Source organism: Tribolium castaneum, chromosome 5, assembly GCF_031307605.1.
Source record: "Tribolium castaneum strain GA2 chromosome 5, icTriCast1.1, whole genome shotgun sequence".
Taxonomy (NCBI): Eukaryota; Metazoa; Arthropoda; class Insecta; order Coleoptera; family Tenebrionidae; genus Tribolium; species Tribolium castaneum.
Genome location: NC_087398.1, coordinates 3,054,228 through 3,076,778, shown reverse-complemented (window position 1 = coordinate 3,076,778; position 22,551 = coordinate 3,054,228). Strand labels below are relative to the sequence as shown.

General features: G+C 38.7%; 2 protein-coding genes across 7 annotated transcripts; one reads left to right on the top strand and one right to left on the bottom strand.

The window, feature by feature from the left end:
• Positions 1–279: 279 nt before the first annotated feature.
• LOC100141602 (probable tubulin polyglutamylase TTLL2) lies at positions 280–4,917 on the top strand. Of its 3 annotated transcripts, none has more exons than XM_015980667.2 (11): positions 280–453; positions 530–627; positions 2,757–2,873; positions 2,918–3,021; positions 3,065–3,242; positions 3,290–3,566; positions 3,611–3,813; positions 3,992–4,149; positions 4,197–4,360; positions 4,407–4,477; positions 4,523–4,917. In XM_015980667.2, the coding sequence occupies exons 2-11, from the start codon at positions 547–549 to the stop codon at positions 4,814–4,816; spliced, it is 1,647 nt and encodes a 548-aa protein (XP_015836153.1). In that variant the 5' UTR covers positions 280–453; positions 530–546; the 3' UTR covers positions 4,817–4,917. The 3 variants fall into 3 exon arrangements, with proteins under 3 accessions (XP_015836153.1, XP_015836152.1, XP_001812872.1); XM_015980666.2 differs by having other exon boundaries at positions 280–474; XM_001812820.4 differs by having other exon boundaries at positions 281–474; positions 526–627.
• Positions 4,918–4,959: 42 nt separating this feature from the next.
• Zasp52 (Z band alternatively spliced PDZ-motif protein 52) lies at positions 4,960–22,545 on the bottom strand. Of its 4 annotated transcripts, none has more exons than XM_015980516.2 (17): positions 22,330–22,542; positions 12,283–12,434; positions 12,042–12,204; positions 11,860–11,993; positions 11,504–11,604; positions 10,971–11,154; positions 10,704–10,790; positions 10,547–10,648; positions 10,392–10,497; positions 10,194–10,328; positions 9,966–10,116; positions 9,849–9,887; positions 6,443–6,569; positions 5,694–5,880; positions 5,523–5,643; positions 5,357–5,472; positions 4,960–5,305 (listed from the first exon to the last, which is right to left on the bottom strand). In XM_015980516.2, exons 1-17 carry the CDS (start codon positions 22,432–22,434, stop codon positions 5,228–5,230), a joined length of 2,088 nt encoding a protein of 695 aa, XP_015836002.1. In that variant the 5' UTR covers positions 22,435–22,542; the 3' UTR covers positions 4,960–5,227. The 4 variants fall into 4 exon arrangements, with proteins under 4 accessions (XP_015836002.1, XP_015836003.1, XP_015835999.1 ...); XM_015980517.2 differs by lacking the exon at positions 10,971–11,154 and adding an exon at positions 11,274–11,409 and having other exon boundaries at positions 22,330–22,540; XM_015980513.2 differs by lacking the exons at positions 6,443–6,569; positions 9,849–9,887 and adding an exon at positions 5,937–6,363 and having other exon boundaries at positions 22,330–22,545.
• Between the last annotated feature and the right edge of the window lie 6 nt (positions 22,546–22,551).

Here is a 22,551-nt window from a genome sequence, read left to right as displayed (position 1 = left end):
AGACATTAAAGAGTGTGAAACGAAATTCGACTTATCGGTGTTATAATTGCGACTTTTAACCAACTTTTCTCGAGTGGTGTATCTAAATTAAAACTCAGTGAAGCATACGAGCCATAAATCGGCGAATCTACGTACTCCAATAACATTAAAAATTGTTTACTGTTTGCGGTTTAGAGAATCGGGAATAATAATGCAGTGTCAGCGTTTGATCGACAACCGCCTGCCTCTGGCTTCCACGCCTGCCTCTGCGTCTATATAAGAAATTCCTGCTTCCTGCAAGCAGCATGAATCAGGCGAATGTCTCCGTTGACAACGACTGCGTCTGGTTTGGCGTCACGACGCTGAGAGCTGAATTTTCTAGTCAGTGAACTCGCACACGATAGACCGCGTGCTTGCCCGAATTTTAATTTTCTTTATGGATTTCCCTACATTTAGGTTAAAAGTGTCCGAAAGGTCGTGATTATTGTGCAAAAGGTGCACTCCACCGCAAAATCCCAATATTTCTGAAACGTTGTTTTGTTGTAGACAGGCGCCAAATTCGGAATAATGTTCGAGGAATGTTTCGGAGACGGTCCTTTCATATTCAGGCTGAACGAGAGCGGCACAGGACCACAACTCCTCACTCAGGTGAGTTGCGAAGAGGTAGATGGTGACATTTCATGCATACGTTGAACACACGCGAACTGAATGGTCTAGTTTTTACTTCCGGAATTACATGAGTTATCTTCACTGACGGGAAATTGCAATAATAGAACTCCCTAGTGTGACACAAATTTGATATTTACACTCGATTCATGCCAGGATGTGATCATTCTGCCAAATTTCTTGTAAAAATAAAACGCAAATATGACGAAAAGTTTCCATGCGGCGAACGGGTTGGGAAATGGGGAACAAAGTTTCTTCAAGACGATAACATCAATCTGTCAGAATATGAGCGATGCTATCTAAGTTAATAAATTTCAAAAAAATATAATAATAAATTCGCGTTTTATTCGTTTTGTAAATACTTGTGCTGTTTCGTTAGGAAGTTAATTGATTGACAGAAATCAGTGTGGTTGCCGTTTCATTCATAAATTCACTTAACATTTTATGGGACTGCTTTATTATCTTCTAAACCTAGAATGCTGCAACGTACACCTCGAATTAATACAAAATTTAATAAAAATCCCAAGCTAGAGTTTAATAAAATTAAAACAGTAAAACAAAACCCTTGTTGCGAAGAATATTAATTTTGAAACGACAGTTTGTTTGAGATAATAAGCAGGTCATTCAAGTGAGATGGCTAGTCTTACACAAATAAAAATAACACACAGTACAACCTCCACGTAAATTTACACGTATTTTGGGCTCAATTTTCTTTTTGAAATACTTGTTATCTTACGTGAACCACCTAGTACCTAAATGAAATGGTGTCAAAAATGAATAATTGTTTTGTTGTTACTTTATATTTCTTAATATCTTGAGCTGGTGTCGAATAATTTTTTTAATGTTATGGAAATCCAAAAAATTTTTTTTTCATAAAACTTACAGGAAATTATAAAGCGAGTGAATAAGTGAGTCGAACGGTTACATTTAGGTATTTAAAATACTTACTTTTGAATACTTTTCTGCTAAAAAATAAGTAGTACCTAATGTTAAAGGTTAAATCCCGTCCATACCGAAATAGTTTCAAATCTTTGATAACTACTTGCTATAATTTGACCCAATTTCAGTTGCAGCACAATTATGCCCCCAGTGCATGCAGATACTTTTCTAAGTTTATGATTTATTTTAGTTAAAGTAATTCACTTGCATGTATAATAATGTTGTTATATGACTGTCGCAATATGCTAACGAAACACCAGGCTTATCAATAGAATTGTTACATCCAGATTAATTGGTTCAAAAGTTTTCATTAGTTCCACCTCATCAAAACGTCATGATTTCAATCGAAAGCCTCATCTTCAATATTGATCGCTATTTAGCTCGTAATTTCGAACAAAAATTTACTGGATTTGCTAGATATTATTAAAATAAATGAATTGTAGACCTGGGTAATTTGTCATTGTCTCAACTGAATTATTAATGTTATTATCCAGTTGCATTTAAAACGAACTTGCGATTGTTGGAATAAGTGCCCCTAAATTTCCATTTTTAGAAGACAAATTTGCATTTTTATTGATTTGTTATTTTTGGAGCTCGAAACTTTGCGTTCAACACTTTTCAGCTGTGGTAACGAAACGGCAGTCGGAGATAAATGTCGTGTTAATAAAAATAATAAAGATACCGCAATGAACTTAACAGGTCAGGGTTAGATAGAACCTGAATCTATCCCAGTCGCGTGCAGATATCGAATTCATTAAATACTACAAGTTATATTTATTAGGTTGTGAATAACTGTGGTGCTTGCGTGATTTCTGTTAGCCTTTATGATGCGCAACCTCTTTAAGAATGAATAGATAACATTATGCCGCAGATCCTAATTCCGTCAGACTTTAATGTTACCAATCAAGCAACATAATTATGGATATGTAAACTTGAACATTAACTTTGTTATCAAATTAAATTTGGAAGACATAAACCCATCTAATGGAATTTTGATTTATTCCCAGCCAAATTAGAACCTTAAAATAAACTGATACCATAACGGAAATCCATTACGGAGGCAGGAATATTGATTAAACAATAAACGAAACAACTAATCGGAATTTTTCCGATCCTGAACTACTTGTTGATCCCGCATGCTATTCAAAAATCAGCCACTAATAACTTTCTAGGTTTGTCTGGAGAGGGGCTGGCGCGAGTTTAACTCGGACAGCGGCGACCAGTGGAACCTCTGGTGGCGGACTTCCGGGTTTCCGGTCAGCCACCACCGGAATCTCTACGCCTGGCAGGTGACCACCACTAAATTTTTGACCGTGACTCAAAAAAATTTCAGTACATAAACCATATACCCAAAGGCTCTGCCATTTGCCGAAAAGACAATTTAGTCCGTTATTTGCGCTGCATGCGAAAAGTTTACGGCTCGATTTACGATTTTAGGTAAACGATGCTTCAATCGTATTTTTTACTAACTAATTTCTAGCCCACATGGGTACAACCTCCCCCTTGAATACACGAAACTAGCGGCAGAATGCAGCCGAGGCGGGCGTCCATTCTCGAGCAAAAATGACCCGCCCCATGATAAACTACTAGAAGATAAACCAATTTGGATTTGCAAACCTGTTGCTCAAAGTCAAGGACGCGGCATTTTCCTATTCAGGGTAACAAAAGCATTGTTTCCATTCAATTATCGAAAACTTATTTTTAGAAACTGAGCGAACTTAGCTACGATTCCAATACGATTGTGCAGAGATACATCGAAAAGCCGCTGCTGATAGGGGGGTACAAGTTTGACTTGAGACTTTACGTCTGCATCCCTTCTTACCACCCTGTGACCATATACATGTACAGGGAGGGCTTGGCCCGCTTTGGCACCGATAAGTTCAGTCTGAACGATTTACGGAACCCTTTCCGCCATCTCACCAACTCATCAATCAATAAACTAGGGCCTGGATATACGGAAATGAAGGACAGGATCGGGTCAGGTAAACAAGCCCGCCTGCTAACTCACCCTGAAATTTTGGAACAGGGTGCAAGTGGACGCTGAGACAGCTCCGGAGGTACTTCCAGCAAGCGGGAATTTCCGACTGGCTATTGTGGCAACGCATTGCGTCTCTTGTTATTTTAACAGTGCTAAGTCACGTGAACCAAATTCCACCCACAGTGAATTGTTTTGAATTTTTCGGGTTCGACGTGCTAATTGATAGCTCGTTGCGGCCGTGGCTACTCGAGGTAAACAGTTTAACAGGGACATTAATTAATTATGCAATATTGATCAAACTCAACTCTTTCACGACGTTCCAATCACGAACGTCGTAATTCCAATTTATCTAAGTTTTATTGGAATCTTAACGAGATCACAGGACAATAAAACTTTAATTTTCGAAAAATCGTTTGCTTGCTGTTTTAGGTGAACCTGAGTCCGGCCCTTAGTAACGACTGTGACGCCGACAGATCCGTGAAAAAGCCTATGCTGCATGATATGTTCGACCTGCTAGGTCTGCCCCTTTACAACACCGGCCTTTCCGTCTTTGACATTTTCCTAGACGAACCCAATGAAAATAATAAGTGAGTGCTAGTTTCGGGAAAACTGTAAATCACGCTTAAAATTTAAGCGAGGAAAAGCCGAAAAATGTGGCGTTCAAGAGCACTTTATCCGTGCTGAACGCGGCGGGAAGATGGCGCCGGAAGCACCGGAAAATGTCCGCCAAACAAATCAGCTCCCGCTCCAGTTCGGCAGTCCGGGCCAAAGTCCGGACCGTTTCAGCAACCTCTCCGAGTAACTCACCACGAATTAATCACACTTGACTCACCGTTCTTTTCAGAAATTGTAAATTTGCCAAAAGTTAACATTCACTTGCCAAAAACCAAGCCAAATTATGATCTAAACAAAAATGTGAGTTTTTTGAACTTTAGGCGGCCTCGTAAACGACGTTTTCAGGACGAGGAGGATTTGAGGAAAACTGGAATTGCGAAGAAGTGGGGAAACGGTCGCGATTGGAATTTCGCCACGAGTAGTGAAGGCGGTTGGGTGCGAATTTGGCCCATGACCATTGAACAGCCCAATAAAAATTGCTTCCTGACCGTAAAGCAAATGGTTTCGAAAGTGATCAAGTTTACGAAGTCGGCGAAAGAACTGGCGAAGAATCATCCGACGGCGTCCGAGTGTCAATTGAACGAGTTCCTGCAGCAGGAGATGGACATGTCCGGGGAGATTTGGATACCACCGGTTTAATTCATTATTAAAAATTGCTGATTTTTCCTCTTTGCTAAATTTTCTCTTGTTGACTTTATCACTGCCTCGAAATTTGTCTTCAATAAACTTGTCCGAAAAAACTGTGTTTTATTTTATGTCAAAGGGTGGAATAAAACTGCAACTACATCTAAGATATTTATTTAAAGATATTTCGCCAAACAGTCCATCTATCATTACCTACTTCATGGCACTTAAAATAAAATATCTACATTTCGTAAACAAGTATATTTGCGTAACATTATAAGACTAGCACTATTAACAATGCCCAATATACAGTGTATATTAGCGTATCTTTTGGTAAGTCATTAGGGTCAATAGTTTAAGTAGATGCCTATACATTTATTTCGGAGAAAAAGCACGAATAAATACGGTAACAACAACAACAACATCTTAACGGGCGTGGTTCTTACAGAAGGGGCGGCCGCCCTTAGCAAAGAAGCTTTGGCCTTCCAGATTCTTTTTGCACATCTAGAATCAACAAAATCAATTTTGAACCTTGCTCAGTCACTCGTGACTCACCGTGCAGTTAAAGCACTGACTGTGGTAGTTATTGTTCAAAGCCTCCACCCAACGATCACCTGCTTCGACCGGGAAGCCGCAAGCGAAGCATTTCGTAGTGAAAAGTTCGTTCCAGTCTGAAAAAAAATGTTATTTTTCCTAAAATGTATAGTCCTGGTTTACGCACCAGCTTCACAGTAGGGATTCCCATCCTCGAGGAAAAACGGCGAGTTGCCAAAGAGTTTTCCGCAGTAGACGCAATTAAAGCACTCTGGGTGGAAGTTCTTTCCAATGGCCTTGAGGCAATCCTGAGGCAAAATCATTAGAGATAAAGTAAAGTTAAAAAAAGAGCTATTACCCCTTTGATTTTTGAGCTGCATTTGGCGCAAGGCGGGGCTAAGTATTGCTCGAAACAGTATTCACAATACAACTGGCCTTGCTCTTCCACAAAGCCCAGGTCTTGGAGCGGGCGTCTGCACGACGGGGTCGCGCAAATGAAGTGTTCCGGGCACCAAATCTTACCAAGAGCGGTGATAAACGGCCCTCTGTACTCACAAAACGGTTAAAAATGTGCAATTTCCGGGAACCTCCATGCAATTACCTTACAATTTCAACGTTACACTGACAACAAACCGGGGTAGCATTTTTAGCTTTGTCTTCTGTTAGTGCGTTAGCAAAGGTTAGATTATCCGGTAGGTTCAAGTCCGGCTCGGACCTGGTGAACTCTTTGGTGGTTTGGGGTTTGGAAACGTGCGAGAACAAGGGAGACGAGTTGTGGAGCGAACTTTCGTTTTTTTTCGCTTCAGCGCTCCGCAACTCGCTTAGAAACTTATCACGTGCAATATCAACGTTTTGGGGGTTTTTGGAACTGGACGATGACTGGGAGGAGTAGTCCGACCTCGGCGACGATCCTTTCGAATCTAACTGTGGCGAGGTGGAAAGGGGTATGGTGATGTTAACTTGGCCATAGCTGGGGGTGCTATCCCCGATTTGCAAATGCAGTTCGCTACGTTTGGTGTTAGCCTGGTCTAAAAATGCAAAAATCACATCAAAAAACGGCAAAACTGGGATTAGTCGCCACACAAAACCGCTTCACACAATCGCTACCTGATCTGCGAATGGCAGGACGCGCAGAGCGGGATTCTGGTCCCACCAAGGGCTGCAGCGTTTAGGACACCGCGGCCGCGTTTGGGCGCGACACCGATCGCTCCGGCTTGACGACCACCACCTGAACCTGCACGGGTTACGGGAATATTGGACTTGTTTACACTAGGTTTTGGCGCTGAACCCGAAGGGGCGGACACGTGCTTGATGGGGGAGGCGGTGGAGGGGGCGGGCACGTGCTTGACGGGGGGTTTAGGGCACGAGGGGGCTTGCTTGAGAAAGGGCGAGGAGAGGGGTTGGGGGTTGGTCACATGTAGGCCGACGATGCCTTGCGCCTCAATCTGAGGGTTCTTCACGTCCCTGAAAGGGTGCGTTTTCGTGGTGGAAACATTACGTTCAATTTCCACGGTTTTGAATTTCTGTGAGCGCTCAAATTCCTCCGTTACTGTTTTCTTCCTCTGTACTTGAATTTGCCCACCTGACAGTGTTTCGACACTTTGTGCTTCAGACTTTCTCATTTGCTCCAAATGATCTGAATGTGACTGCTCTCTGATAGCTGTTGAGGCAGTTCCTTGGGCGAGTTGTTGCGACATGACTTGCGTCCTCATGGCGTCTTCAACTTGTCTATGTTCTCTCATCATAGACTGTTGAGCCAAATCAACTTGCGCTTCGGCATACGCTGAATACATCTGAGGAGCGACTTTTTCCATTTTACTCTGGTACTGGGGAATATAACTAGCGACACTTTTTTTTGCTTCTTCGATTTTAGTGTCTCTGGGTGTTGGTAGGGGTTTGCTTGATTTCAAGGGATTTGGGGGAGGTCCAGCTGCCGGTGATTTGGCTCTAACTGCAGCTGCAGCTGCAGTAGCAGCGGCCCGGAATGGGGAAGGACTCCTTCTACGTTCTGGACATGGGCTTGGAGATCGCGAAATTGCCGGGCTTGTGGGATCCAGTAAATTAATTTCTGCCGCTTTGTGTTGTTGGGCCACTAAATTTGCTTGATAGTAGGGAAGTGTGGGAGGAGGTTTATTAATCATACTTGGGGTAATAGGTCTCGGACGTGGCGAAAATGTGGAGCTTGGGGGCCGATCATCACGCACAGGTTTAAACGATTGTTCTGGCTGATGAAGTTGTGTGTCTCCTGGTTGTATGGTAATTACGGGTTTTGTTTGAATTTCACGTGGAGGTTTGGTGGGAGGAACGGTTACAGTTTTTTGTTGTTCGTGACGAGCTCTCGCAGCTTCAACTTTCTGCATCATTTGCAGATCTGCTTCCACATTTTCAGAGAGACTGACTTGGTACTGCGGTAAAGCTTCAGGTTTGTGCAAAGATCCCGCCAATGGTAGAGGTTTCTTCAGCACGACTTGCTCCGCTTGCTTCTCGATAGTTTTCTCTTTAGTCTCCTGTTTGAGTTTTTCGCGAGTTTTGGATTCTTCGGTCATTGTTTCAGTGACGCTTTCACTGCTTTCGCCAGTACGCGAAATTTTGACACTGGGTGTTTGCGACCGCTCGGTGTTTATTATAGGAGGGGTTGTAGATATTTCGATTTTAAATTGCGAGTGTTCAGATTTGTTCTCAAAAGAACAACTGAAACCCTTAAAAAGTGGGTACATTCCTTGTGGGTTTTCTTCGGCGTTCTCAACCGATTCCTCCGTAGTGGAGTGGGTCTGATGTTTTTCTATAGTGGTGGATTTTTTCACATCGGTTTGTTTTTCTTCCTCACGTTCTTCTTTCTTCTCGTAGATTTTAACAGGGAAAGGTTTAGGCGCTTTCGGTTTCTCTTCAACTAAAGGTTTTTGAAACGAGGCTGGTAAATTAGCGGGTTTTAACGGTTTTTGCAAATTTTGTTTCTCAACTTTAATTTCTTTCAAGCACGATTCGTCGATTTTGACATTTTCCATAGACAGTGGTGTATAAGGCCGGTCAGAGGCAGTAGTTAATGCCTCTCTCATTGATAATTTACCTTGAGGTTTTGGGAGATCTTTAAAGAATTCATCAGTCGGATTTTTCTTTTTCTTAACAGGAGCTGCACCGACTGGCGTAAAAGGTCGTTCGGGAGCTGTCTGTAAAGCCTTGACAAATTTACTGTCAGGTTTTTCAGGCTTTGGTTCTTTAGGTTCAACTAAAATTGGGTGTTCGGGTGGAAAATACGGTACCGTTTCTTCAGGCAACGGTACTGGATCTAAGTGAGTTGACATTGGTGCTGTGAAAGGTTCAGCAGGAGCTATGGCAAGGGCAGACGCCAAAGCACTCGATGAGTGTTTTTTAGGTATTTGTTTGAAAGGATCTCCATCAGGAACTGTCCTAAGAGCCTGTACCATGGGAGACTCCCATTGCTGGGGTACAGCATTCTCAACCTGGCTTTTCAACTTACATTCAACAGTATTTGGTTTAAACTCAGATAACCGTTTCAATTCGCAACTTTCTTTATTTAAACAAATATTCGATTGGGAACAATCGGCGCAAGGAACACTACCGGAAGCTTTCTTCACTTCTGGAATAACAATATCTTTGTCTAACGGAGGAGGAGATGGAGGCCGATTTTTTAAAACACTTTCAACTAATCTTTGAGTCTCCAAAGTCTCAGTTATAGTTTCAACGCACTCAACAGCACTCCTTCTTCCCGAGGTTATTTCGGAAACTTCCTCGGAACAGAGTGACAATTTAGGTTCTTGAAACTGTGCCATTATGTTGATTTCCTCAAGTTCGGAATCTTTAGTGTCAGAAGTCGTGTCGGAAAATTCGCAATCCTCGCGCTTGAGGAGTTTGGGAATCACTCTGAGGTGGGTTTCAGGAGGGACATAGAGAGGACAAGCGGTGGGAACTTCAGGTTCTTCGGGCGGAGGCGGCCACACAATACTTTGAACACTACGGCCTTTTAGTTAACAACCAACAATTGCAAAGGTGAGAACAAGCAACGGTAGGCAATCACATCAAAACAAACGAAAGGAAAAGTAAAAGAAAAAGAAAATATTAGTAAGCTCCAAGCAAAAATCGTTACATTTCTACGGTGTTTGTGAAATAGTATAACTATGGAAATATCAAGAAAACTCTATCAGGAAGTGGGCAACACGACAAAATAATTTATTTACATTTTTATAAAAAAATAAAAAGAGAAACGTATTTAGGAACTTGTAAGCCATGGTTTGATTAGTCACCTAATTTTCTACGACTATTACGAAGCTGGCAGCATTCTAGTTATCTAACACAAGGGAGAAAGGTCGAGGTTTGGGATTAAAAGACTTATAATCTGTAAAGAATAAATAAATGAGAGAGACAGAAAACATAACACTAAGCACAGAAAGGGAGGGAGCTTTCTTGATACTGTACTTCTACAGCAAAATGTTATACTACTTGTCACCCAAAGTTAGCACCTAATTTGAAAAGCGGCTTCAAACTGCGATTGTACCTTTAAAAACGGAACCGACAGGTTTAGCAGGAAGACGTCCTAATTAGAAATAATTGTGTTCAATTTGGATCTAGATAGGCTTCAGGGCGACGTTTTTCTAACGAATTAAATTCTTACCAGTTGATGAGACAGGACTGTACGAAGCTGGAGCTGGAGCTGATGCAATGGGCGACAGTGGGGCAGTTTTTGGCAAAGTGTTGAAACTTTGGTTTGAGGTTGGTGCACTAACGCTTGCGAAGGGTTTGGGCGCAGTTGAATAATTCCCAGCCTTCGGAATAAAACATTTATCATTTATCTCCAGTAAATAAACACCAACTGTGTTGTTAATCGGTGTTAATGACTCACCTTGTTTAAGTACTTGGAGTATGAAAGCGGGGTGGCACTGCTTAACAAATTATTCGGTTTATTAAGGCAGTTAGGATCAGAGTTTATGCTTAGGTTTTGTAAAGACGTAAGGTTGGTTTCCTTGTCCTGTGAAGGCTAAAAGAAGGTGGCATGCATCGACAACACAAAACTCAACATTTAACATTTAACAAGCAATACCTGGAAAGGCTGAGCTAGATTTGTCTTTGGGGAGAGCGGTGATGGTGATGGTAGCGAATGGGTGGCTAGAGCTGTCGAAATGGCACTAGCTGGGGCCTTACCACCACTGCAAAATTTCTAAAAGTTTTGGATTTTTTTCAAAAACTGCGACTTACGGTGGAACTGTTATTGGTACTAAGTTGGGAGCTGGAGGGTTGGTCCTTGCAGCTAGCTTAGCATGGACGTCACAGTACAACTTATTGTTGATATTGTAGTAACTGTAAGATTGTGATGGGTTTTGTTGCCGGCAAGTGTGAGTAAGTGCTCACTTACCCAACATTCTTCAGTGAAGTTCCGCAAGTGGAACACTTGAAGCACTCAACGTGCAAATTTTTATCCTTGATGCGCACAAAGACTCCGCTGCAAAAAAACGCCTTTGTCAGTGTAATTAATATTTTTGGAAAACGCCACACGACGATCAAAGAGTGAGGAGAGACTAAGTCGTGAAAGTCATGCAGTTTGTACGAGTTCGAGAATTTCTACAATGGAAGGGCCACTATCGAGGAAAACAACATCGATCCAACATCAAGTCGGACTTACACGATGACCCTTTCGCACTCGGTACACTTAGTGACCCCCTCCTGATTAGGGATAGTGTTTGGGTAATCCCCCAATCGACTGCTTAGCCGACTGTGGTCGTCTGGGGTATTAGACCTCGGTGATGTCGCTTGCCGACCACCAACAGCGTGGCTGTGAGTTGCGTAAAAATCGGAACGAGGACTTACTGTTAAGCACAGAGAAAACAGAAAAACCGTCAAAACATGAGCAACTACAGAAAAAAGCAACCCTTTTCCGAAACGACGCCTGCACCCTTTCAATCTCCAACACTGCAAAGTTACTTACACTATCAATCGCTCGCAGTCCGCGCAAATATTTTGGCCCGGGGGAAGTTGGGGGTTTGACGAAGGAGGGCGGTTTTCGGGCGCAGAAACGTGGCGTAAACCCGTTATGGCCGATGGGACTACTGCTGTATCTGGCTCTGGGTTAACATTAATCAGACATTCACAAAAATTTGAAATCAATTTACTCGCACAAATAAATTAATCCCAAGACAGTTAAATGAATTTGAGTACCTGCTTCTGGAGTCTTTGGTTCCTTTTCTGCCTCTTGGAGCATGCGATAGACCGCGCTGTTGGAGGCGTCATAGTTTTTCTCGTTTTTCTTAAAATTAACTCTGAAATTTGGAAAACAAAGTTGCAGCAATCGGAAACGAGTTATCTGTTTCGAAATGCGTAAATTTGGCTCACCACCCAATTTACATTTTTATAAACATTAGATAACTGTGTGGAAGAGAATATGCAAGTTTATGTGACGTATTGGATATTTTTAGCGCGCTGATACTCGACATGGCTTTAAAATTAGTTATTTGGCACAGTGTTAGTTCTGGAAGGAAATGGATCCGTGTTGTTTCAACAAATACATTCCTTACCCTAGGGCCCCGGTTGACAAAACTTCGGTCTGTGCGGAGAGAGTTTCAGCTATACTTTCTTCAGAGTACAGTTTCAGAGGAGAATTGTATTGATTATTGACTAGCTTTGGTCCACCATTCACAGCACCATTTAACTAAACACAAATTGAAAAATTGGTCCCTTAGTTTTATTTCAAATTTACCTGTGCACTGAAGGGTTTAGCTGATAAGTTATGTCCAGTTCCGATGCTCCCAATGTTCTCTTTCTTGTTCGCGACCAAAGAAGTTTTAGTGATAGGGCTAGTCGGTGATGCTGTGTGTATCGTTCCTGTAGGAATAACTGATGGTTTCCACACTGATCCTCCCCTTCAGGATTAAAATAGTCACGATTTGGGCAAATGATCAATAATGCAAATCAAGGCTAATTTGTTTACTCGAATTTACCTTTGAACTGTAAGCTCGAACGCAGGGCCGGCTCTGATGATCACATCCTGGGCATCCTTGTGTCTCAGATTGAAAACATCAGTATTGTTAACTTTGATAACAGAATCCCCAGCCAACAATCCAGCCCGCTCTGCAGGGGAACCACCGTTCACCTGGAAATCAAAAATGATCGTGACAACGTCAGCCTTCAAAATGAACCCGAAAATATACAAAACTTTGTACAAATTGTTCCAAGAGTATTATTTTAGAAAAAATGTGAGCGGTGACGAGTTCATTGAAGAGAAATTACTAGCCCCCGACTCGCACCTAACAGATGAAGAAATCGAAAAGTTTGTTTTGCTTGTCACCCATAAAAAGTTCCTGGAAGCGATCAAAAATAACTTCGTCTCGTTCCACAATCTCCGAAATTACAACGACGTTCGAATGATCATGATCATATTTATCCTTCTGTTTGCCTCAGACAATGTTGCCCCCAATGAGCTATTCGAGGTTTTCAATGAAGTCAAATGTGCCTTCAAACACAAAATTTTGCAGTATTTCTTCAACGAAAACAACATCATTCAAACTGCATTAACCGGATGCAAGTTTTTCGAAGACGAATATATTCTAAACCAAATTATTAACCCGCTCCTTAACAAAACCGACGTCTTGAAAAAAATAGAAAGGTTACTCTATCAGGAAAAAATCAAACAACGGACCCCAAAACCACCAACGGTTCCGAACCAAATGGCCCTGTTACAAAGAAAAAAAGTCGCTCCGACTGTCCCACTCAACACCCCTGCGGAACCAAAATTCTTTCAAGCAAGGGATGTTCCTAAAACTCTCTACCAACCTGATACCACCGACAAGAAACTTGTGAGTGAGTTTGAGAAAAATAAACTAAAGGCCCAGAAATTACTAGCACAAGCTAAAGCTTTGGATAAGAATTATTGTAAGCCTAAGCAAGCGTTGGTTGTTGAAGAAGCCCCAAGAAGAATTTTCCGGGCTAAAAAAGCCCCTTCTAGGAAAACGAACATTGAGACTAGAGGTAACGTCGCTGCCGTTTTACGGGAAGCTAGTGTTTGTATAAAAGAGCAAGAGAAGGAAATAAAAAATATCGAAGTTTTGCTAAAAGGCGGTGCGACTTTAGACAAGTACAGAGAGTTGGAGGAGAATCTTCGTCAAGAGGAGCAACAAAAATCAATTGAGGAAATTGAGCGAAAGCATTTGGAGGGGTTATTGACTTTTGAGGACGCCATTTTGGCCAAGAGAAAGCTGATTGAGTGTAATAAAGAACGTTTCAAGGAATTTATGGAAGAGCGGGACGCGTTTTTAAAGCAGTTGGAAGACTGGAAGGAGAGACAGCAAGAGAGAATAAAAATGACGGTAAAAAAGTGCCAAGAAATCGAACGAAATGCCAGAGATTCCGACAGGAAACTCAAAGAAGAGAAGAAGAATCTAGTCGTTCAGTTTAAGGAAGAAAAGAGGCAAATGTTGCAAAATGCGTACGAAAAACAGAAGGAAGAGCTGGCTAAGAAGATCAAACTGATTGAAGAAATCAAAGCGTTGCACGAAATGAAGACTCTTCATTCTGTTAACAAGGAGTTTGACAGGACAGAGTGTCCCAAGCTCGGTTTGCTGTGCGAAATGTCGATTGGCGATTTGCAGCAAAAGCTCGCCGAAATGAGAGACAAAATGGAGCGTCAGTTGGAGCAGAAGCGAAAGTGTATTCAAAAGTACAAAGAGAGACAGAGGCTGATGATGGAAAACGTGAAGAATTTTATTACGCAAACTCGAATGTCAAAGCCGAAACAAACAACTGTGCCAAATCGTCCAGCAAAATTAGCACGAAGTTCTGATCTAGATAAGCTGAGAGGTCAGTTGGAGGAAGCAAGGGAAATGAGGAAAAACCACGTCCAGCTTGATGCAAAACCGTGTCCTCAGCATTTACAGAGATACCGATATACTTTAAACATATGATTGTTAAAAAAATTGAAAAATACACGTTTTGTGAGTCAATTGTTGAGACACACTCCTTTTTGGGAACTGTTATCCGCATTTTTCAACGATTAAATGGAGGTGTTGATGAGTAAAAAGAAAGTTTACTCTGACCACACGCGCGGTTCTTGGAGATTATTACTAAGTGGCTTTTTCCAGCTTATGTAGGTCTCGAGATGCACTAGCCGGTGCATGTTGGAAAAATCAAGCGCATTATATTTAAATGAAGCCTTTATGTAATTTTTACCTTGGAAATGTAACGCTCCAACGAAATTTTCAGATACGTTATCAAGGCAAATAAACCACTTTCATTGTACAAGTTCATTGAATTATTTAAATGTGACAAAACTTGGAGAACAAACACAAAATAGGCGTCTGGAAAATAAATGTAAAAGGCAGGTGTAGGCTTATGAATAAATTCAAACGCCACTTAAAAAATAAAAGACTTGGCAAACAACGAAAGCAATAACATATCAGGCGCATCCAAAACAGTTTATTTAAATAAATCTAAATATGTATTTACAAAAGAGTTCGCAGACGATGAATATTTACGACAAATATTTAACTACAGACTTTGCCTCAGGCTCTGTACATACAACAGAAATTAATTACTAACGGCGTTGATAAAAATACGATATTCTCATAATTAATGTTACATTAGTTATGGCAGCTAATGATTTTTAACGGCGCAGCATTCTTTATAAAGCCTGGCCAACACATTTATCACATTTTTACGGTTTCATTGCTAATAAATGACCATTACCACGTTTGACACTCAAATAAAGAAGAAGCTGTGGCTTATAAAGCCGTCAATTGGTGCCCGCGCACAAAAGCTCCTCTTTGATATCAAATTACATAAATCACAACCAGACGAATCATTGAACCCAAAATTTTCAAAAAAATTGTCATTTTTAAGTGGGAAGTGACGTTGGTGCTCGCAAAACGCCTGCAGGATGAATCAGGCCGCTAAATATAGAAATTTTGGGAGGACATAAAATCTGTAGCAATTGATGCTTTAATTACGCGACTTGCAACACGTTCGTACAAATGGCCTATATTTAAACATTGTGCCATTGGATTGAATCATTAAGCAAAGACCCGGAATTTGTACCGAGTATGTCTTTCCAGTGCCATTTTCCATTGAAAATAATTGTGCGCACAAGTAAACAAAATGAGTGCGTCGTTGTTTATGACTTGTTGCATTGTTTGCATTTTTGTAGTCTTGCTCGTCTGCAGTTTTTGTTTTATAAAACCTTGTCTGGACGGAAACCCATTTACCTTCGAAATATTTACGATAAGTGCAACAAAAAAGCAGAGAAACCTGCAACATTCCTGCGAACAATAAAGAACAACGCGAATTGGAACTTAAGGCCGGCGAATTGTCTATTTGAATGTAGTTTTTACGGCTACACATCCATTCAATTAGATGCGACCATAACCGCAGACCATGAACGGAAATCCGGCAGACTCGGTTCTTAGAAGGGAAAATGCAATTTCGCAAAGCGGCTGGGAGTCATCGCGAAACATTTTCTTCGAGGTGGAAGAAGAAAACTGTTATTTAGTTCTTCCGCTGTTAATTAGTTAACACCCGGTGTGGTCCAATGACGTCTAAATGGCGTCATCAACCATTTTTGGCACCACTGCCATGCAATCAAAAACAATTGTCCAATATTTTAACGACAGTGTGTACAGCTACTTTACTAAAAACAAAATTAGTCATCGCTTTAAATTTAACACGCTTCATGAAAATTTTACTATTTATTTTTACTTCAACCTACGTGCTTTATTGAGAGATAACCGCTTGGCGGTTCCAAAAATTTAATAGAATCGATTTCCTGGATGCAACCCACTTATCTACTCCAAATATGTAACCATTACTAGTTAATTTTCCCGAATAATTAACGTAAAAATGTAATACAAAGTCCAACATAACAAAATTTTTGGATACATTTTTCCATTAGTTATTAATAGGTTTTATTTTATAACTATTGCGTTTTTCCAATTAAATCATCGATATCTAAAAGTGACAAATTCTCATTCAAAAGTATATTTGTAATTTCAATCTAATCTATTGCTTTTTTTTATTTTTCTGATATTTTTGTTTACTGCTTTCGATGTATTTTAACATTAAAAATAATAAAATACTTGTAAAATACATTACTGATAATTAGACATTATATGGTTCTTGCTTTATTTTATTTTATTTTTTTAAATAATTAGTACGAAGGAAACTATTTATTAACAGAAGGAAAGAACAGAATGATTGTATCTTTCTATTTTTTTTGTTTTTTTGCTTTATTTTTTTACTTATCAGATGGTTAAAAAAGTATATAAACAGTAATAAAAAATGTTGGTGGTAATTAAAAAAATTACGTTTCTATGAAATTAATTATAATTACTTTGGATGACAAAATTCCAGCGTGATTTGGAATCAATTACAGAAAGACGGCAAGTCTGGTCCAGCGTTGGAATTTTCCAAAATGATAAATCTGTTTATAGAAGCGAAAGAATTTAAAAATTTCGCAGATCTGCTAGCCTTGACCCCACACATCGATTTAAAAATATTTTGTTAATATTATTGCACAATCAAAGATAGCACAAACCAGTTTCACTGCATAAACATAATTATGCAGTTGTTGAAATGTAAAGAAGAGAATCTGGTTTAAAACTGTTGCTAATTTGAATAATAATTCGGAGTAAAGCTTGCCGATTTTTACGAAAACCGAGAGTCGCTTTTCTGGAGCGTAAAATTATTCATATCCTAATTAACAGATAAATAGCTAATCAGTTCCAATGCTTGATGGGTTACAAGGGTCGTGCTTCAAAACGCTATTTACAGGAAGAAAGCTGAAAAATTTTCCGTTTAACTGACACCATAGAAAGTTATTTATATTACAATTGGTGTAAAAGTGTCAAACGAGCTCTTCCTGCTTTAAAATGATTGCGATATTTATTAAGTGATAGGGAATGTTTGTTTTCACGCCTTTTCTTTCAATTGCAATCTGGAGCCGAACCCAGACGTTATTGTTATTGTTGATATTTTTATTTATACCGAGAGGTACCCACATTTCTCTTTATGACTATGCATGCATTTATGTAACACGCCTTTCGCTGTCTTTAAGTTTCTAATTCATGAAAAATGCACGAAAATAGAAAAGTAGATTATAAAAATTTATGTGTTCCTCTCGCGGCGCAAAGATGCGAAAAGCGTCCGTCGTCTCATCCCGGGCGTCTCTTCTGCGATTTGCTATTTATAGGCCAACGTTTCAAAATCCGTGCCGTGTGCACCCAAGAGCAGGCCGACTAGCCGTTGGCCAGCTTCGCCAGCGGCACACTTCTGCCGCAGAGCGCCAGACTTTGCTCTAATTTTGAATTTTTGGCGACCGACACCAACAACACGCAACTCCCACGATTCGGTAATTTGACACCGAATGATGGGTCATCGCCGAAGTGACGGTTGGATGGCAAATGTCGCATCTCTGAGGTGTAAAGCAATGATGCAATGGACCTGAATGACGCCTGAGCGTCAAGGTGAAGCTGTGATTAATATTTTTTCGGGAGATACCTAGGTAATTTTTATTTTCGACGGGTTTGCAAGAAACGCGACTCATGGGCTGATAAACCGAATTTATTTCTTAGTCTATATTGGAAAATATGTCGCTTTGATTTAGTCTTTCTGGCCCACACATACATGTTAAAATGAAGGAAGTGTTATCACTTTCCGGCCAGCTCGTTTTTTAAGCTCGTAATTCCTAGCTATGAATTATTATTTTCTGTCGCACAACATTTTTATATTTAGGAAAGTATCCACATTTTAAAAATAAAAAAAATTAAAAAAATATCTTGCTAAATTCCACCACCATCTGAAATATTTTCCATATTTGTGACCCCATTTCAAAGTTTTTTGATATTTTTTTAATCTTGACATTTTTAGGGTTCATTTTGCAATGTTCAGAACATTGTTTTGTTAAAATCTTTGAACTTGTGCTTTTTCTGACAAGAATAACATATCTAATTTTGCAAATTTTACGGCTTTTTTGGGTTTAGTAAGTTTTCGGTAAAACACGATTTAAATTATTTACATAAAAAATAAATAAAACCGCGAATTGTATTACGACTAATTTTGCAATTTTCAATAATTTTCTGTTTTTTTTTTCAAGTTTTTGTTGTTGCTCCAAATTCATGAAAATTAACAAAAATTACAAAATTACAATTATAATTTTTGAGTTTCTTGGTACGTATTCTTTTTAAGATTATATAAAATCAAAAAAATCAATTCATTTTCATCTCAAAACTAGCTCCTTTCAGAGGCATTTCGTTAAAATATTTTAAATTTTATTATTTCATTGTAGAAATAAAATCAGAAAAAATTAAAATGTTGCAATTTTTTTGACAACTTTTTTTTAATTTTCAGAATGTAAAATGATTGCAGAGCCTAGAAACAAATCTATTTTACCAATTTTTATAACAGTATTATAAGTACTTTGAGGTCCATTTTCGCAATTTTCCACATTGTTTTACCAAAATCCTCCTGGATATTTATTTGTGTTGTTTTTCTGTACGAGTAATTTTTCAAGTTTAGAAAAAATTGTCTTAAATTTCCAACAAAAATAACGCTTTTCTTGGTCTCAATTTTCAATTTTTGGATTTAATTTAAGACTGTGATTTTTTTTGTTAAATTATAACTTGTACTTTTTTGATAGCATGAAGGATTAATTTTTTCTTAATTAAGTGACACTTAAGAGCCAGTTTTTAGAAGACGAATTAAAAATTAATTTGCTGTTAGAAGTTAATGCAGAATCTAAGTGTTTCTTCACTTTACCAGTTTGGTCAAGTGTTGTGAGCTTCTAGAAACTTATGCAGAGTTTCCACCTTCGTCTTATGACAATTATAAGGAATCAGAAAATGATACTAAGGAATGTTTTTTTTTATTTTTTCTGTCATTGTTAAATATTTTGGTATTTTATTTGCTTTAAATACAAACATACATTCGCTAAATTACATAAAAATAATGCTTTCTTTGGTTAGTCTTAAACAATCCAATTGCAGTTCAGAACACTGCATTTCTCATTATCTAAATTTTAAAAAATGTGTTAATTTTACAAATTTGCAAAAATCTTTTAGTTTGGAATTTTTACCAAGTAATTAGAACCACAAAAAAGGTGGTATCAAGGTTTGTTTTTGTATTTTTTTTTAATTAATTATGAAACAATTTGGTTTCCTACATGTGAAAAAGTGTCAAAAAAATTCCATGTTGAATCTTCTACTATCGAAATATTTACGTTAAATTATTTTTATTTTGAAGTATTTAGTATTTCTTCAAAAAACATGTTGTATAATAGCTACTTTTATGAAACATCTAGCGATTATGAACTTTTATAAATTGAATACAACATACATTAAAGTTTCAGTTTGTTCAAACCAATACTTTTTGGGTTGAAAACATCATTTCAGTGAACCTCCCTTTTATCATTTTCCCTGATTTTCCTCTCACAGTAGAATTTGTTAAATATCACTTAAAAATTGATCTGATTTAAAGAATAAAGCATTTACGAACGTTTAGTTCCACCGAGAAAAAAATACGAAAAGATTATTGCTTTACAAAACTCGAATTTACTGATAGAAAGAATAGTTCGTCTAACGTCCAATTTTTTGGTATCGGAAACTATTATCACCGGAAAAGTAAATAATCGTGACTTATTTAAAGATAAGATATTTTAAATTAAAAATTTTCGTTGTTTAATGTTTGTCATTCCGCAGCTGCAAGCTGCTGTTTATTGGCATCCTTTTTCTGCTAACCTATATACCCACATTTGGGTGCCTGTCTTCCAAATCTGTTGAAACTCGTTAGTCATTACAAATCCATTTTGGGTTTTTGCGAGCATCCTCGGTCGTTAAAGTCGTGCTACCTATGAAGCGATTTACTGAGAAAAACAGCAATATAACCAGTTGATAATTGAAAGAACGTCCGTCCATTCTTCGTGCAAGTCGTCGACATGAGATGACGGCGACAAAAAATGGCAACTAATTGTTTCAGCGTTATTTATGGGTTAGATAGGATGTTGAGGGGCATAATATCTACACGGCTGAATCTTGCAGGTATCTTGGGTATTTAAACAGCTGCAGGTGGTTGAACAACCGGAATACTGGACTATTTATGTGGTTATTAACAATTCCAGCAACATCTGCCAAGGATGTTCTCCGGAGTGCAGCGGCGAAGCCGCCACATTTTCAAAAGTGCAATCGGAATTTGCCAAATATTTTATTAATAGACTTCAGCGTGACCGGATTCAGAATTTAACGGAACATTCCTGAAATAGCGCGATGTGTGCCAATAAATCCGCCAGGTATAGACCAAGTTCTCACACGTGCGTTTAAGAACAATGCCATAATAAAACCATTAATTACCCTGCATCAATTTGCCAGAAAAATCCGTTTTGCTGTTACATAACCAGGCTATTTCTGACTATCCAGAAGAAAATAAAACCGTCTCAAGAGCAATTAATGTTAATCTCAATGTGCATTCATTTACATTGGACCTTATTGGATTGATTATTGCATCAGAAACAATTAATAACAATAATTTCACAATTACGAGACACTTGTCACGGCTCAATCAACAGTCTATTTGAAGAATTGAAGCCAAAGGTTGCGTAACAGATTAAATACTTTTCTGAAATCAAAGAAGCGTCTTCCTGTGTTTTGCGATCCAAGTTTATGTGTGCAAAAATAAAGTAAACCGAGTTCTTGCGGTTATTTTTAATTAGGTTTATTCGGAACGTGTTGAAAAATTGTAAAAACACGCACGCTTATAAATATCCCATTGTATTTATTGGAGGATAAATTGATTTAAAAAATTGCAAAAATATTTAAACCGCCACACTCAACTGAAAACAATGCCATCATTCACCAGATTTAATTGGGAATTATTATTCATCCATAGCCAGATTTGTGACTAACGCAACATTAAACTGGTTAATAAAGAACTGAGTGATTTTAAACGAAAAATTTCGCTTGATATTATTGATATTTTATTTTTAAATCTTATTCATTTCCAATTACGTGGACTTGGAATATAAAAATGAAGTCACGAGATTAACTGATAAGTGATAAATGTGTCAAAATTGAAAATAAGCACCTACATAATAAAATATTTAATGTTCTTTAGTTGGAAATCACCCTCTAGATAAGATAAATTCGCTTCATTTGTTTACAGTACCGATAGGTACTGTTAATTTACTGAAAGAAATATATTGGTATCAAGTAATTAAATGCAACCTTGACTTCCTTATCACTGCACATTTAAAACACAAAGACAGTGGTGATAACTCAAAATAATGTTTTCGTTTATGTATTTTCCTTCATGCACCTGAGGCACTTGCTACTACATGAGTTAAAATCGACAATTACATTACGGGTGATTTATGACCGTTAGTATTCGGAGAATTTCAAAAATAGTACAAACAGGATTAAAACAGCAAATGAAGTAGCACAAGCAATGATACGTGCAATTAGTTTCAGTCCAAATTCAATTAAAACGGAGTGTTTTAATTAATTACTAGTCAGGTGTGAATGGAAATGCCGTAGCCGGGACGGTCTCATAAATACGTCCCATTTTCCTGTTTATGCAATTTGATATTTTGAGTAAAACAAAATCGTGCAGTCTATAATTTATTTAAATATACATTCTGTCTTTCCCTTTGATTTATTGTAATTGCGGTGGTCATAAAACGATGTCGCTGTCATAAAACTGTAAACTATTATTTCCCATCAGAGACAAAATTTGGAGAAAGTGCCACCGGTTGAGTTATTAGGAAAAATTAGGAGAAATTCTTCATTTTCCAGATAGGCGCTCGCTCGACCAACACCGTATGCATTTGGGTCACTGGAGTGAATAATTCGGAGCCCATTGATACAATCTCAAGAAAACAACACGGAAATATTCCAATAGTCTTCCATGTTCACACAATACTTGAGCAAAATGTGCGAAAAATACCCGCTCTAAAAATAGCGGTCTAATTTTGTGCGTTTATGTAAGATCCGCGGGCACAAAGGGTGGGTGAGGGTTACCTTTTGGATGACCAGTGGCGTGCCGAAGTCCTTCCCTCCCTGCAGCCGGAAGCCCAGGCTGGGGGAGTCACCCTTGCTGAGACGCACAGTGATCAGAGAGGCCATTTCGCACTAGATTTTTACGCACCTTCGACTCACCACCACTAACAATTATTTACTTTTCGACCTCGCAAGAGTTTAAATGAATATTGTTGTAGAATTTGAAATAAAGTGTATAAGATG

Coding starts and splice junctions, on each gene's coding strand:
- LOC100141602 (XM_015980667.2), top strand. CDS start 547: ATGTTCGAGGAATGTTTCGGAGACGGTCCTTTCATATTCAGGCTGAAC. Junction 2,874..2,917: donor GGAATCTCTACGCCTGGCAG/GTGACCACCACT, acceptor AAAAAATTTCAG/TACATAAACCATATACCCAA. Junction 3,022..3,064: donor GGCTCGATTTACGATTTTAG/GTAAACGATGCT, acceptor ACTAATTTCTAG/CCCACATGGGTACAACCTCC.
- Zasp52 (XM_015980513.2), bottom strand. CDS start 22,434: ATGGCCTCTCTGATCACTGTGCGTCTCAGCAAGGGTGACTCCCCCAGC. Junction 12,435..22,329: donor CGCCACTGGTCATCCAAAAG/GTAACCCTCACC, acceptor TTTGATTTCCAG/GTGAACGGTGGTTCCCCTGC. Junction 11,605..11,859: donor TTGTCAACCGGGGCCCTAGG/GTAAGGAATGTA, acceptor TCCAAATTTCAG/AGTTAATTTTAAGAAAAACG.